Source organism: Crocodylus porosus, unplaced genomic scaffold (genome assembly GCF_001723895.1).
Source record: "Crocodylus porosus isolate Cpor-Errol unplaced genomic scaffold, CroPor_comp1, whole genome shotgun sequence".
NCBI classification, from domain to species: Eukaryota; Metazoa; Chordata; order Crocodylia; family Crocodylidae; genus Crocodylus; species Crocodylus porosus.
Window position 1 is genome coordinate 849154 of NW_017728909.1, and position 13658 is coordinate 862811.

Below are 13658 nucleotides of genomic sequence, written 5' to 3' on the forward strand. Positions count from 1 at the left end.
GGGCGGTGGTCGTGGGGGGCTGGGGGAGCAGGCAGGGGATGGGGCCTGGCAGGGGTGCCCCCACAGCCCCTCCCCGCTCCTCCAGTCCCCGCTGCCCCACCCCCTACTTACTGGCATGGAATCCGGCTCCGGGTCCCTGCTGCAGCGTGCGGGGACTGCCCAAATCATTGAAGCTCTCTGAATCTATTCCGAAGATTCAGAGAGCTTCAAATTGATTTGGACCTTTTTACTGGTCCCGATTCATTTCAGATTTGGAGATTCAGCCACCGAATCAGGCCGAATCTCCTCCAAATCGAATCAGCACCCGAAGCTTTGCAGAGCCCTAATGTACACTTGTTTCAAAATATACCCTCACCTTTCAAATTTCAAGGAAAAAAATTCACTGATTTTGCCCCACTCTAGATATGCAACTACATGAATACTTAAGCATAACTGTCTTGATGCCAACATTAATTTATTTTTGAAGAGTCCTAGTGTTGCTGTAGTTATGGTTCCTAGTAGGTAGGGTGATCATATGTCCTGGTTTGGCTGGGACTGTCCTGGATTTTATAAGCCAGTCCCTGCTGGTTGGGGAAAATTAAAACCGAAGTCCCAGAATCGCAGAGGCATGGGGCACAGTCTAATGGGGAGGCAGAGCGGCATGGTATGCCAGTCACGTGGGTGGCAGGCACCACGGTAGAATGCCACAGCCTGCAGCAGTGCTGCTGACGTGAGAGAGGAAGGGGGGCAGTGTCCCAGATTTCCTTAGAAGTAATATGGTCACCTTACTAATAGGATAGGGATCATGTTTCTAAAAGAAATTCCCTAACAAACCTTACTTTTAAAAAAAATATTAGGAAAGATTCCTTCAGTTATACTAATTTTAGATCTGACAAGCGTAAACAGGCAGAATTAGATGCATATTCCCACCGACTTCAGTGCAGTAGTATTTCATCCACTGGATTAATCATCTTTCCTATAACTTTTGTAAAAATGAGTATGTGGTTCTGTGCATTGTGATGTTAATTTGGTATCAGCTACAGTTTGGGAAATGTATATTGTACAAGTTAAATGATAAACAGCTAAATCCATCACCACAGGAAAAGGTACCGTTCAGAAGCAGAGTTTTTAAAACCAGAATATAGGAGAAGATAGATAAAAATTAGCTTTTGTTTACCAGTGATAATTGAGACTGTTCAGCAACTGCATCTGTTACGCTGCAAGACCTTAATCTTGATGAGGGATCTCTTTGCTGAAAAAAAAAAAAAAAAAAAAGGAAAAATGTTCTCAATTACACTACCTTCAACATAGGAGTTAATTGCTTTCATTTCTAGTTTTCAAGATTTTTCCTGCAGGAGAAATAAATAATCCTCATCTTGCAACCTCTCTCTCCTTTATGTATCTATAAAACCTTGGCAAGCAGTCAAGAGCAGGTTTCTCTTAAATCCTTGGCATTCCAATCCTCAGCTGTCTCTTTTTTACCTTGTTTTGGATTAAATGGGAAAGGAAAGTAGTCAGCTATACATCTTATACTCTCATCTTTAATAGTCCAGTTTTACCAACATACTTCAAAGGATGGAGGAGCTGGATGCTCCTCTACTTCTCTGGGAAAATGCTGAGCAGATTCAACAGCCCTGTAAAAAGTGTGTTTGGGGGGGGCTGGGATTTGGGGAAAAGGGGACATACCTAAAGTGAATAATGAGTGAAAAGTATCACAATGCCTCTGACATCAAGTAGCTCCAAAAAGACAGCTCAGGGACTATGGGAGTAAAAATACCAAATACAGTAGAAAGTTGATTATCTGGAATAATTAGTGCCACTATCATTCCAGATAATCAATTCCTCTAGAAACTCAAACAGCGCAGCATGAAATGCTACAAACTATATTTTAATTATTATGCAGCAAATATTGAAAAGCAAAAAGAAATAAAAAATGTTACCGTGTAACATTTTAAACTCTCAAAGCATTATTAAATAAACAACATACAGTTGTCTCATCAACCAGCAAAACCCAACTGTGGCTGGATGCTTTTGTTACTATAAAACCTTTGGTGAACTGACTTTCACATAACTCAGCTTCCAGATAATCAGCTCTCTACTGTATAAGAAAGCACGAATGTCTGCAGTGCTGCCCCTGAAAAGTTGCCTCTCCCTTCTGGAGATTGCCTGCATAAAGCCCTCTGTAGCAACGAACATTTACTGTCCATAGAAGGGAATGGAAAAATTCTACTATCCTTCAGGCACGATTATGCATGCAAGATGTTTCTGTGTCACATGACAAGAGGCTGCAACCTCTGCTGCAGAACATAAACTGGGATACTGGCCATGGCAGGGCTTTGCTGGTGTCCTGGGTTGGCAAAACCAACATATTTTTACATATATTCCTGAGAATCAATTCCTTAATAGACACTAGCTTTAAGAACATACACAGGTTTGAAATGTACAATCAGCAGTTAATGACTAATGGAAGTGCACTTACTGGTAATATGTAAGTGACACAAACCCGAACACCCACTAATTATGGGGATTGGGGGACTATTACTCTTAATCCTCTATCTTTCTGTTTAAATTGTACCAACAACCATACTACTTGTAATAAAAATGATACAGGAGATGCTGTAAATGGTGTTATTAAGCATGTGTTTTTCCTGCGTGCGTGCTGCACTTTCTCTTAGAAGAAGGTTTTCTTCTATGCTTTTATCAGCTGCTGCAGAACTTGGTAGAAGTAGTGATATTCTTATCTTCAGTCAGCACAAATGACCTTCACCTTGCACTGTCATGCTAACCTTTTGTCTTAAAGAAGTAGTTCATTTATTTATAGTTATTTTTAAGATAAGGATCACCAATCCCAACAAGCTCTAGTCAAGTTGCAGTGCTGCTGTAGCCATAATAGCCAAGGAAAAGTTGTTTTCAGTACTATATTAATGGCAGTGACAAGGCTACACTGATGCTGGGCACCCTTGAATTGGGAGTAGGGGTGGGAGGGGGTGTTCCTAAAGCAAATGGAAGTGATGTTTAGTTACTCGTGTATGACCTACTGTAAAAACATACTTCTGGACAAATTGGCCCCAGCAGGGGAACCTCGGTTAAGTTGTATAGACTCTGTCCTATCCCTGTGCCCCAATGCCCAGAGCTCTGGAGGGTATGGGGCGGGGGGCAACACGTGGGGCTCATTTGCTTTCACCCACCACCACAGGTAGCAGGGGGAACTGATGTGCTCCCACTGGCTGAAATGGGCCTGCTCCCATAGCTTGGACCCTCCTCCAAGAGTTCAGCTTGTCTTCTCTTGGCCATTCTTTGTGCAGGGGTTCTTGCTGGCCCTCATCTTGGGCTCCCTATCTCTAACTCCCATCCCCTTCTGTACATGGGCTATACTACAGACATTGGCTGGCCCTGGACCACTGGACAGAGCATGGGCCGGGGCAGGGATGAACTTAGCTTCCAGGGTAGGGCTCAGGGTGCAGAAACCTGCCTGGTTCAGCTGGGTGGGAGGCACTGGGTCTCCCTGCCACGTGTATGGATGGACCAAGTGAATGAGCCTCATGTTTCCCTGGCAGCTCCAAACACAGAGATGATGGAGTCAGCAAAGGCCCCTGGACACAGCCCACAATGAGAGAGACCTTTCAGCCATAGACTGGGGCAGGATGTGATGCCCTTGCACCGGGGCAGAGGGTGGGAGGTCCTGGGGTGTGGCTGGGCTGAAACACCAGTCCCAAGAGCCTCCTCACTTTCTCTGTCCAGGAACTTCTCCTTCACTAGGTCAGATTTTGAGAATAGGGCTGTCCCACTTACATAGAGTGCAGGGTCACCCCACAGAAAAGCCCAGCCCCATAAGTGGTTTCTCCTCAGAAGTGGTTTGGGAGAAGGGCATGAGCTATCTAACCTGGGGGCTGTCAGTCTGAACCACCTGCAGCCAGCAGCAATTCTGCTTGACAATCAAAGGGCCACCTTTTGGTTCTTTCTGTGAAAAAAAAAGATGCTTTCAGCTCAGCAGACCAGAATGCTATTGGCAACATTTGACCACATGATGTTGACACCTGGTTCCTGAGATGAATTATTTTCTGATTTGCAGATTATTTTAAAAAGAGCAAGGGAGAAAGAAATGGCAACTTGTGATAAGCTGTTTAGCTTGCTGGGCTCCCCTTGAGCTCAACTGTTCTGTGGTGCCAAGAACCAGGTAAGAAAATTTTTTCCAAAGAGTCACGTTCCAAATCCTTGGTTCTTCCAGCTTTTGGCAGCAGGACAACCAGACTGCTAGTATCTTAAAGGTGGCAAGGCCAAGGTATGTAAGGCTGCTTGATGTAGCCAGATATCAACTGCCAAGCTCAGCTTCAGTGATTTAAAATTAGTTTAAAACTACCTAAGGTCTCTGATTGGACAAGAAAGATTATCTGACCAGAAATCCTGTCAACTGAGTAACATACAGTGAATCTCCTAAACTATGATTCCTTAATTGACAAATTTGCTATGTTAAAGGCAAAGCAAGTTCATATTTAAAGAAGATGTCTACTGGCACAGGATTTCATAAGGATCCTAGAGAATCTGAAAATTTGTCTTTAACCCCAGGCTTTCTTGAAAACTCTAGAATTTATATTAATTTGGGGTAATGTTTTAATAAATGTTGTTTTTAACTTGAGAAGGGGCTTGTTTCATGAATTAATTATAGTTTATTTATTTGAAAACAAGAGAGTGCCATTTCGGTTGCGAGCTTTCTAGTGCTTCTTTCTGTACATGTTGCAGGGTTGTTGGTTGTAGCCATGTTGGTCTAAGGACACAGGCAGGCAAGGTTTTTTGGGTAGATGTGAAATCTTTTATTATCCAACTAAATAGTTGGGGGAAAGTTCTTTGCAAGCTTTCGGGCACAAACACCCTTCTTCAGGCATTGGGAGACTCTGCTGTTGTTCTGAGTTCTCCAAGTTGGAAAAGAAGCTGAAATAAAGAAGAAGTCTGTGGCATGCAGATGAGTGCAAGTTTGGAAGACAAAGGGTAGAGATAGGAGTGGGGAAAGAGGTAGGGAAAAGTGTGAAGGAATGCAGGTGGTCAGCTAAAGGCAGTCAGATATCAGGCAGGTTGTAATGGGTCATAAATCCAATGTCTATATTAAATCCTTGTTTTTTGTATCCATTGCAAAACATTACAATCCCTTCCCCCTCCCCCACCAACCTGTCTCTCACCTACTGACCATCTCAATTTACATTTAAAATGACTGGCTTTCTTGCATACATACTGGCCTCTGGCTGCTTTACCACTCCATCCAGGAAGAGCACAGACCACCTGCAGACACTTCCTCAGTCTGGCAAAGGGTATCTGTACTTAAAAGCTTGCAAAGAAGAATTTTTCCAACTCTCTGAGTTGGTCTAAAAAAGATACTGGATTTACCTAAAGAACCTCGTCTTTTCATACATGGCATTCTATGTTGATACATGCTGCTACATGCAACAATTTAGCAAACTTGTGATCCTCTCTTTTTTACACTAATTTGGTCCATGCTCTTTTCTATTGTTATTATATCATATACAAACAAGTGTCTTATTTAAAAAAAACCTGTAGCACATCTGGGATAATTTGCCCTCTATGCGACTTGCACTGGGTGCCAAAATGCCCAGCTCCAGCTCTTCTGTTGTCTGACCTCCCCCACAACTATAGTTGCTCCAGGGAAAGATGCCACAAAAGCTCCCCCCCCAAAAAAAACCCCCCCAAAAAACCAAACCAAAAACCACTTGCTTTTCAATGAACTCTGTTTATAGTCTTATATTCCCTGTCTATGAAGTACCCTGGAAGAGTACAGCACAGCACACTGAGCTTAGGGAGTACAAACACGAATGCAGAGAAGACTAAGTGCACTGCCACAATTTCTTAACTGTTGACCAGGGAAAGAGCACTTCTGATGTTAAGAAACTTCTGTCTCCATGATTTCTGGACCACCAAGAGGTCGAACCCTCAATATTGCAATCTATAGTCTGTCCAGCACTTATGCCAGAAAGACGATACCTACTTGTCCATGCAAAATTCTAAATTATTTATCTTAACTTAGATTTTATCACTGAAGAGAGGCATCTGAATTACTCAGCTTCCTAGGTGAAGACTGAGATTAACATCTTCTTAAAATCAAACTTTATTCTGATAAATCACAGTAATAACATGTCTCTAGTGGCCATGCTATGTATTAGTTCTCATTACTGCAAAGCAGAGTATTGCCCATCTCATTCAAATAAGGCATCTATTCAAAACTTATGAAGCAAGGCTTTAAGATTAACTTAAAACTAAGGATTTTCTTGAAAAATAAATGTTCCTAAATTGCCTTCAGGATTCCAAGTTGTTGGCCTTAGTTTGACTCCATTTTTTATGCTTTTCTCTTTAATCATAAAAATTTTTTTATTTGAAAGCTGAAATTCTCACTTAAATGACTTGACACAAAAAGTCATAAGACTTGTAATAAACCATGTGACTTGTTAGTACAGCATATGGCATAATGAAATACTGATAAGGGACTTAGATTTTATTGCACATTAACTGAGTGAGGGTAAGAAAAGGTTAGTACCCACCACCTGGCAGGGATCTACCTGTATGTCCAGACACTTGTGGGTAGGCATTTATCTAAATAGCTGGAGCTGTTTTTTGAGACTCAAAGACCACAGGACCAATGCCATCTCCTGTACTACTTTTCATTTCGGGACCTTCTTAATATCAGTGTGAATGCTCAATTCTTAAAAGGGTGGGGGGGAGGCAAGGGAGGTGGTTTCTAGTTCCTTACCCCTGCCATACTTTGAGACCATTGGTCTTAGTTCTCTACCCTACAGCCAGAGAGAAAAGCCCATCTCCATCCTTTCTATAAATCACCCTTCAGGTACTTTTAGATTTATCAAATCCCACCTCAGCCTTCTCTTCTCTAGGCTAAATAACCCACATTATTTCAGCCTTTCCTTATAAGTCTCATCTCCTGAGCCTCTGATCATTTCTGTTGTCCTGCTTTGGACATGTTTTTAAACTGTCCACCTCTTTTTGAAGTGTAAAGTCCAGAACGGGACACAGTGATGAACAGAGCACAAGAATCTTTCCCTTGATCTGCAAGCGACACAACCCAGTAATACGTTGGGTTTTTTTGCCAGATGAGCACACTGTTGGCTCACAGTCAACTTATGGTCCACTGTAACCCCCACTCCTCCTTTGCAATACTGCAGTCTAGCCAGTCATTCTCCAGGCTGCATTTGTGCATGCAAGTATTTCACAGATTCATAGAAGTTTAGGGCTGGAAGAAAACTTGTGAGATCATCATCCCAAGTGCAGGATTTGGTACTTGTCCTTGTTGAATCTCATCTCTTTGACTGAGGACTATTTCATCAGGCTGACCAGGTCATTCTGGATTCTAGTCCTGCCCTCTGGAGTGTCTGCAATTCCACCCAACTTGGTGTCATCCACAAATCTACTAAGCACTCAATCCCATTGTTCAAATAATTAAATGTAGATATCAAGCAGTACCAGACCCAGGACAGACCCCTGGGGAGCCCCACTGACACTGCCCCCCAACTAGACATTTAGCCATTAAGGATTACTCACCGAGTAGGATGATCCAACCCGTTAAATATCCACCTTACAATACTTGCATTTAGCTTCCGTTTCTTTCTCTTGTTAATGAGAATGTCATAGAAGACCATGTCAAAAGCCTGCCTAAAGGCAAGGCATACCAAACCCATAGTTCTCCCTTTATCCAAAGAGCCTGTCATTTCACCCACAAAGATCAGTAAAGGAATAGTGAAGAGAAGTAAAGGAGAGATATTATACCAAGAGTCTTCTAACAAATCAAAGGTGGAAGGAGAAAGGAAGAAAGACTAAGCATGTGGGCCAACGCACTCTGTAGCTGCTTTCGAGGGAAGGGGGAAAACTGATGCATGCATCAGCCACTACACTGTAGCTGTTCCCTCTGTATGATCTTGTAGTGCTACAGGATCTACTTCACTCCAACTTTGACTCTGAATGAAGCCAGGTGAAAGCTGAAGTGGTTTTGCAACACTTGTACTGCTACAAAATCATGTCAACAACAGTTGACTCCTAACAGCTTATATTGGTTTCCTTTGGTAGCAATATGACTATTTCAACTGATTGAGAAGACTGAAGAACAAAGGAAGCAGAACAAATAAGCATTTGTTGGATACTGAATTTAATCTATGCCTTATCATACCAATATTCTTGTGATAGCCATCTTATATCATTAAGCTTGGGGGCGGGGTGAGGGGTTGGGGAAGCTTGGGGGTATGTCAGAGTACTTTAATATTACTAATTATTTTGTAGTATGCAAGTAAAAAATGACTAAAAAAGAAAACAGCTTTGCCGAATGTACACAAAAACCTGCAGGACATGTGCACTTACTGGCTCAAGACAGGACTTATTTAGAAAGTTACCCAGCATGCATCCTGGGCTGTGTTGCAGTACCAAGGGCCCAAAGGTTCCACTTTCCCACCTTCATTTACTTTACCATGGGCCCCCGTTTGCAGTCGCTGGAAGTGAAGGATGAAAGCAGGGAGGAGACTGAGGGAGCAGTTCGCTGGTGAGCCCTAAGGGCTCATTCTCTTAGTCCTTTCAAATACATGCTAATTTGGACCCCCGCTCACAATGGTCCATCCTCAAATGAAAGTGTGAACATGTGGCATTTTCATTCTGCTCCCTAGAGAAGCTAACACCTTCAGAAAGATTGGCTCTATTAATACACTACCTGAAAATGAAACACAAATCACAGTCCAAGCCTTCCCCTTAGGTTTGGCTCCTGCAAGGCTTACTTGGTCTCATCCCCCCTCTCTTCGCAGAGTCCCTCCTATCTCCCTTATATTTAGGATGGAACTCAATGAGCCATTTCCAACCATGAGTTGCAAGGATTCAGCTTCCCTCTTTAGGAACCGTACCTGCTAACTAAAAAAGATAAAACTTTCCTCTATATTAAAACAGAATCACATACTGTATTAGTTTCATAGGACATTTGGGAGGCATTTGGCCTAAAATCAATGATAACTTTTTTTTTTGTTACTCTCATCAGAAATCCCACAAGATGGAAAAAAAAAAAAAATCAATCAGCTGTACTCTTCCTTTCTAGCATCGGTAACTCCCCCCCTTCAAAACAGACTTCTGATTTGCACAATTAATTTTGCTGACAAGCACTGCTTTCATGTCAGCTGCTTACTACATGCATTGCTTTTCTATACAGTCTGAATGGGGCTGCAAGTTCCACATATATATAGATCATCCTTTAGGAGTTTTCTATTTTTTGCACTCACATTACTTTAGGTATTTTATTTTATTTCCTATTTAGAAGAGTATAAGAAATAAAGTGTGAATTGGAATGCACTAAAATTATAGAAACTCTCTCGCCTATTTAAAGAATGGCTCAGAATGGCCCTCCTATGCGCTACAGTAACACAAAAAATAGCAGGAAGCAAAATAATGAGGAGCGTCTTAGAATCTTCAACCCTCCCCCATAAGGTCCATATTTGGTTAGATTAAAAGTATTGGGCTCAACAGCGCACACTACTGAAAGATCAGCGACTTTAAGAAATATAAACTCGTTATACACCCAAGATGTGTGAGACAAGACTTGCTTCACAAATAATGTGATCAAGATTAGCAACTTGAGGTGCAGCCTTACACAGATGTATATACAGTGTTACACAGACATATTTATGTATCGCATGATAAAAGAGCTTCTATACACATACATATATATTTAATGATTCAATGTGTTTTCTTACTCTGAAAAGTGCTCTGATTATAATTATGATTGCAATTATATGCAAAAGAAATCACCTAGTGGCTCTGTAAATTAGCTAGTTTACAGCAAAATATTATTTCTTAGGTATCTTAATGAAGACAAATTCCCAGCTCTGGTATTTTTTTGTAAAGTAAACGATGCTAGGTCCTGTTCCTGAAATTGGTCCAATGTTGGTGGACCCTTCTGGAGGACCACTCAAGTCCGTGGGTATTCATACAAGCATAGAGGTCTTACCCATTCAGCTCTTTCTTTCTTTTCTTTTTTATTGAGGTTATAGTTTACTGGGCTAGTCTGCAGGTGATCATTGTAAGACATCAACTGAACAGGATTTATGAGCATACCTTACAGTTACTTTATTTTATAAAAATCATAGTTAAGCTGAACACAGCCAAATTTAGACTCCTTATCTCCTGAACAAAGGTACCTTGATAAGATGTCTCATTAGACTGCAAAATGTTCAGCCTCCTATGTTCCATTCAATATTTGCAATTGTTTTTTTTTTTTTATCAGAGATATAAGACATGCCTAAGCCTGCAATCATATCTCTCTTCTCTTCTATGATATCAGTCTTCCTTGATTACAGGATATTACAAATACAAGTTGTAACTTCTCATCCTAATGAGGAGAGAGAACATACACACAGGGCTTATAAAACCTTGACTGACTGCTTCAAATTACCTGAAGATTCTACCACAACTAAATAGCTACAATCATATTCTTTTATAAGCCTTTTGATATTTGATCCAGTTCAATTGTGGGGTCTTTGTCAAGAGAATAATACTTTTGATAAAATATACACGCACATACAGGGAACTGTATTCATAAAACAACTGCTGTTGTAATTGTATGATCAAGCTAAGACACTTCCAAGAGACAGATTTTTTGCAAATTGTTGATCTCAAGTAAAGCAAAACGATAAAATTCATCAGAAGCATAATACTTTTTTTGGAAAAAAAACAAGCAGTGTGATTTTAACTGTAGTAGTTTTGCCACATTTTACTCAGAGAAAAGAAAGTTAAACCAAAATGAAAGAAGGCAAGTTAGTCATTTTCTTGTTAGTGGTATTTTGAATGGTGAAATTCTAACCACATACATTGGACAGTCAATTTTAAAGAACAGTTTACTATTAAAGTTTAGGGCAAGTAAAAACTTAGGATAAACAGAAAGATTTCTGTGTTCATTTGCAAAATGTTAATGAAAACACAACACACAATAGCAAGAAAGACGGAAACAAAGCACCGCACTCTGTAAGCTAAACAAACATTACACTGTAGCACTGAAATTCAAATCAATATTGCTGTATCTTGCAGATGCATGACAACTGGTAAGCAAAACCAACAAAGCTCTTTTTAACTGAACAGCAAAGAATTAACAGTGAAAACTAAATAAGACTTCAAAATGTTTTACTTTAAGAATTCAATCCAATCTCCCACTGACTTCAATGGAAATAGAATTTCAGCCACTGTTTATGAAACACTGGGTGATCCAAACTCTGCTTTAAAAAATTACAACTGTTTAGTACTGTATACTACAGTATAGAAAGCATAGATACGTAATTAATAAAATAATCCTGTCCTTGTTCAACCTCAAATATCAAATTACGGGACAAGGTTGAAGTTACCAAAAAAAAAAAAAAAAAGAATCCCAGCCTACAAATATGAATTACTATATTCATAGTGCCACCAAAAACAACTGCCCATATACATGGATGATTCAGACAGTCAGACACTGTATCAGACACACAGTCACAGAGGTCTGTTCAGTAGTGTATCTAGTGAGCACAATACTTACTATCAAAGAACTGAGTTGTTCCCCATTGGAATCAGGAGTGACCTGGAGCCTTCTGTTCAATTCATCAGACAGCTCCTGGGGACTGGTCCGAGAAACTGGAGAGGCTGGGGGAGGTGGCAAGGACAGGCTTAAGGAATCTCCACTTGCACTCACTTCCTCTGAAATAGTTTCCCAGGGCTGACAAAAGGGAAAGGAAAAGATGATAGCAAACATTTACCACTGCAGATCTCTCCTAGCTGACCCATGCTCTTGCAGCAATACATGCATTTTAATTGCTTTGTGACAAGTCTCCACTGGGCTATCAGTGGAAATAATGAAGCAGACATATAAACTGGAGTACCTTCAATGCTGCCTACAATATCACTAGCATGTGCTAGTCAGTTCTGCTGTTTAAATATTGCATAATTGACTTCAGAAGGAAGGACGGACGGACAGACGGACAACTACAACCTCTGCAATGAGGCCAAAGGTCACAAGAAATGAAAAGAGTGGTAGCTATTCTAGTGACCATATTCCCCACAGTGCTACAAAAACCATGGTTTGGGTGTAAACATACAAATCAAACTAATCAACTGTAGATGAAAGGGCATTAAAGTTTCATTAAATATACTCCCAGTGGAATTACAGTTTTATTAATTTTTCCTTCTACTGTTTGAGTTTGTTTTAAAACATGACCACAGTCTGTACTGAGATGGGATTAACATACAGACTTACTGGCTAGAGACAGACATTCAAAAAGCCAGAGCCTGAATTGATGCAATCTTTGCAGGTTAGTCTAACCTGTGTAGACTGAACCAATTTGCAAGTGAACAGACATTCACTTTTGACTCAGGAAATGCAGGCATGTGCCTGCAGTGGCTCAGGCCAGAAACTGGGGGGTGATAGAGGAAGTGCCCAGCTGGAGGGAAACTAAGCTGAGGAGAGGTGTGGCCAGGACCACATAGGCCTGAGTATGACTGGGGAAGGGTTTAAAACCCCACCCGCATTTGCCTGGAGGTGGAGGGGGGCAGCAGCCCTTGCCAGGCATCCCCAGACCTCCACCCCTCCTCACTTGCTGGCTGACAGCAGGAGCACGGTCAGGGCCAGACCCTGGTAGCATGCAGGGAAGCAGGAGTTTAATCCCCTCATTACCTGGGTAGGGGGGCAGCGTGGGCACCAACAGGCTCCGCTCATGAACCCAGGGCCATGGGAGCCACATGCCAGTAGACTAGGGGAAGGGGTGGGGGGTTAATCTCTCCATTCCAGCAGCAGTGGGGGGCACTGATATGGCATCCATGGCTGAGTCCCTCTGAGAAGCATCCAGCTGGATGCAGGGAGGGCGTGAGGAGGCGGGATGTGACCTGCCTGCAGGGGGAGGAGGGGGAGGCTGGGACTAGTTACAGTCAGACTCACTTTTCCCTCCTGCTGAGGCAGCGTGCCCAGAGCTGGGACAGCCCCAGTGGGTGGGGGGCAGTGCCTGCCACCTCCTGCCTTAAGCTCTGCATGGGAGGCCAAAGTTTGCAGACAGGCTGCATCTGCTGTGTGGCTCCCCGCCCCCTCCCTCTCCCAGGAAAGGCAGCGGCAGAGCGAACTATCACGGCGGGTGCAGGTGAAGCATTTGTTACCCACTGCTGCTCAGGGTGGGCTACTGCAGACCAGGGGCATGGGCCATAGTGGGGAAAGGCAATGGACTGCCGCCACCCAATCTGGTCTGGCCCGGCCATGTGGCCCAGGGGCCTAGGCAGCAACTGGCTCATGGCAATCTGCTCACGTACACCCACTGTGATCGTTCACTCTGCCACCACCTCTGCTGCAGCTGCAGCTGCAGCCTGCCTGCAAGCCATGGCCCCTGCACAGGGCTGGAGGCAGGGGCAGCAGGTGCTGACCCCCACCCCCTAGGGCCATGCCACCCCCAGCTGTGCTGCCACAGCAGGAGACAGCAGTGAATTGGGCTGTAACTAGTTCCAGCTCTCCCCTTGCCACCAGGTCACATCCCCCCTCCCCGCAGCTGGCTGGCAGCTCCTTGGAGGGACTTGGACCAGGGTGCAATGTCAGTACCCCCCACTGCTGCTACCTGCAATGCAGACAGTAACCCCCCCACGTTCCCTCAGGCTACTGGCATCTGGCTGCCATAGACCTGGGTGCACAAGTG

The 13658-nt window shown here is 42.8% G+C and overlaps 1 protein-coding gene across 4 annotated transcripts in view; it reads right to left on the reverse strand.

The window, feature by feature from the left end:
* The window catches only part of NEDD4L (neural precursor cell expressed, developmentally down-regulated 4-like, E3 ubiquitin protein ligase), a 259010-nt gene that overhangs the window by 66767 nt on the left and 178585 nt on the right, over positions 1–13658 (reverse strand). For all 4 annotated transcript variants that reach the window (XM_019531744.1, XM_019531743.1, XM_019531740.1 and 1 more), the window contains 2 exons: positions 11528–11704; positions 1157–1231 (listed from right to left, as the gene is read on the reverse strand). In XM_019531744.1, the coding sequence (XP_019387289.1) occupies positions 1157–1231; positions 11528–11704 (252 nt within the window). The remainder of the gene's footprint in view (positions 1–1156; positions 1232–11527; positions 11705–13658) is intronic.